Raw genomic sequence first — 2,904 nt, 5'->3', positions numbered from 1 at the left:
GAATATTAACCTTCATCAGGCGATGAAAGGAGACAGAGACAGAGACCCACATTGGAGCACCGGACTGAAATCTCAAGGTCCAAATCAGGAGCAGAAGGAGAGCGAGCACGAGCAAGGAACTCAGGACCGCGAGGGGTGCACCCACACACTGAGACAATGGGGATGTTCTATCGGGAACTCACCAAGGCCAGCTGGCCTGGGTCTGAAAAAGCCTGGGTTAAAACAGGTCTCACTGAACATAGTGGACAATGAGGGCTACTGAGACCTCAAGAACAATGGCAATGGGTTTTTGAGTCATTATTTCATTTTCTATACCACTGAATGAAACTCCACTGTGCATGTACACCCATTTTCATCATCCATTTATGAGTTAATAGATATCTAGGCTGACTTTACCTTGCTACTGTAAACAAAATACCAATAAACATGTAGATGTAGCTATGGTAAGACTTTAAATTCTCAGTGTATTTATAATGGTACAGCTGTACCACAGGATTCTACTTTTTGATTTTTTTTTAAAGAAACATTTATAATTATTTTCATAGTGTTCTCACAAATTTGCAATCTCTCCAGCAGTGACTAAGTGTTCTTATCTACCCACAGTCTCCTGCCTTTCTTGATGGTAGCCATGCTAAGGTGGGACGGAATCTTACATCAGTTTCAATTGTCATTTTCCTTAGGTGCTTAGATTTCTACTAGTCATATGAAAGATCTTTATAGGGGAATAAGTCATGTGACTAAAAGCTTGGAACGTGTAGTCCCACCCTGCAACAAGCAGGGAGAGAAGATGGTTGGGTAACTTAATTAACCAATGATGACCAGTGATTTCATAAAACTCACCTTCATTCTCAATAAGTAAGTCTTGGCGAGCCTTTGTGTGGATAAAGAATGTGGTGGGAGGCCCACCTGGAGTGGGGATAGGAGTTTTGTATCTTTCAAAAACACTTTATGCTGTACATTTCTTGCATCTGGTTATTCATGTCTTTTTATTTTACAATTTCCTCTACAATATGTAAATAGATAAGGTATTGCTCTGAGTTTTGTGAGCATCTTTTGTGAGAATCTTTATCAAATTTAATCCAAGGTGAGGTCACAGGTGCCCATAGTTGTTTTATAAGCATAGGTCACAACCTGGTATTTATGACAGACATATGAGTTGAGGCATTCATATGACATCAAACACTTAATGTGGGTTCTGAAGCTTCTACCAGGTAGTGTCAAGACTTCAAATGTAACGGTGTTTGATGGAGAACTGATTATTAATAATAGGGAGAAACACCAAGCCATTTTGGATGCTTTGTTGTCATATGTGCATATAAGAATATGACAATTTAGTTTCTTTTTTCTTAAGCCCCCCCCAATTGTTCCTGATGCAATTATTTTACATAGTCAAATCTGTTTTCACTTAAACATTGTTTTTGTTTATAATATTGAAAGATATTTATCATAGAAGTGTCAGGTGACTTTTCTTTAATGTATATAGCTTTTCATATTTTGCTTAAGATTTCTTTGTGTTCCCAGTATCTAATATAGTCAAATGGTCAATAAGTATCTGACAGCATAACAGACAATGATGAGAAGAGTGGATTATAAATCCTCCCTAGGTGTCACTCATATGCTACTCATTTGTTTGCTTTCTGTCGCAGGTATCTTCAGAGAAGAACAGAAATGCACATTCCGAGCAATGATCCAGGGCTTCTTCTGCAAGCAGACTGACCACGTGATCCTAATTCTCCATAATGTAGATATGCCTTGGACAGTTGCAAGGTCATACCCACTTGTATCTGTTACTAATGGCTTTGTTGATACATTTAGCAGGGTAAAGGACAGTACCCTATGCTCTAGCACTTCCTCTACGTCTACTTTCTATTCCATCTTACCTACCAGGCAAATCACCAAAGTATGCTTTGTGGAGCAAACACCTCCATTATTGCGTTTTTTTCTACTTGGCAATAGAAGTGCCTCCAAGCTAGTTCTGGCTGTGTTCTACAATGAGATTCAGAGCCCTCATGTTTTCTTAGAAAAAAGATTTATTCCACCTACTCCAGTAGAGTCAGCGTCTTCATTGTTGGATGAGTCTGCTGGTGCCAACTACTTTGACATCATGAATAACCTCTTATATGTTGTCCTGCAAGGAGAGGCGCCTATTGAAATACACTCAAGTGTTTCCATTCATTTGGCTTTCACTGTGACATTTTCAGTCCCAGAGAAAGGCTGGGAAAGAGTGATGCTTGAAAGGCTAACACACTTCTTACAGATTGACCCAAACCAAATCAAATTCAAGCTTGAGATGCCTGGCAACAAAGAGACCTTAGAAGCCATTGCAAACAGTAGAGGAAAACGAAAGCGTAATTGCCCAACTGTAACTTGTGGTGGTGCTTCTACCAGATCTGGTCAACGCAGACCTCTCATGGCAAAAGTGATGCCTTATAAAATCACACCAACAACCTCTGTGGAAACTCTCTCAAAGGTGATTGTCATTGAAATAGGTGATCTGCCAAATGTAAGGAGCACTGAATTTATTCCATCCTTACCAAGCAACAGGCTGCAGAATTTGGCTCACCAAGTTATCACTGCTCAACAGACTGGAGTCCTGGAAAATGTTCTTGGAATGACTGTGGGGGCCCTACTAGTGACTCAGTCAGAGGGAGTCGCAGGCTATAGGTAAGCATTATCAGAACATCTTGATGAAGGGTGATTTCTTGGGCCTGTATTCTTTACAATCAACTGCAAACAATTCACTAGAATTCAAATTTTAAAAAGCCAAAGCTACACACCTAATTAGAGACAAATTCAATCAATTCATTTATTGACATTAAAAAAAAACACATTTAGGTGAAATACAGTTCTATCACTTTCTCTGTCTCTTTCATCCTTCTAGCCCTTCCCACTTATTCTCCCTTT

At 39.5% G+C, this 2,904-nt stretch overlaps 1 protein-coding gene across 5 annotated transcripts in view; it reads left to right on the top strand.

The window, feature by feature from the left end:
• Pkhd1 (PKHD1 ciliary IPT domain containing fibrocystin/polyductin) overlaps positions 1-2,904 on the top strand; it is a 438,845-nt gene that overhangs the window by 398,235 nt on the left and 37,706 nt on the right. For all 5 annotated transcript variants that reach the window (XM_050124099.1, XM_050124100.1, XM_050124101.1 and 2 more), the window contains one exon: positions 1,647-2,664. In XM_050124099.1, the coding sequence (XP_049980056.1) occupies positions 1,647-2,664 (1,018 nt within the window). The remainder of the gene's footprint in view (positions 1-1,646; positions 2,665-2,904) is intronic.

Source organism: Alexandromys fortis, unplaced genomic scaffold (genome assembly GCF_014885135.2).
Source record: "Alexandromys fortis isolate MF-2015 unplaced genomic scaffold, M_Fortis_MF-2015_v1.1 scaffold_207, whole genome shotgun sequence".
Classification (NCBI taxonomy): Eukaryota; Metazoa; Chordata; class Mammalia; order Rodentia; family Cricetidae; genus Alexandromys; species Alexandromys fortis.
This window is presented reverse-complemented; position numbering and strand designations above follow the sequence as displayed.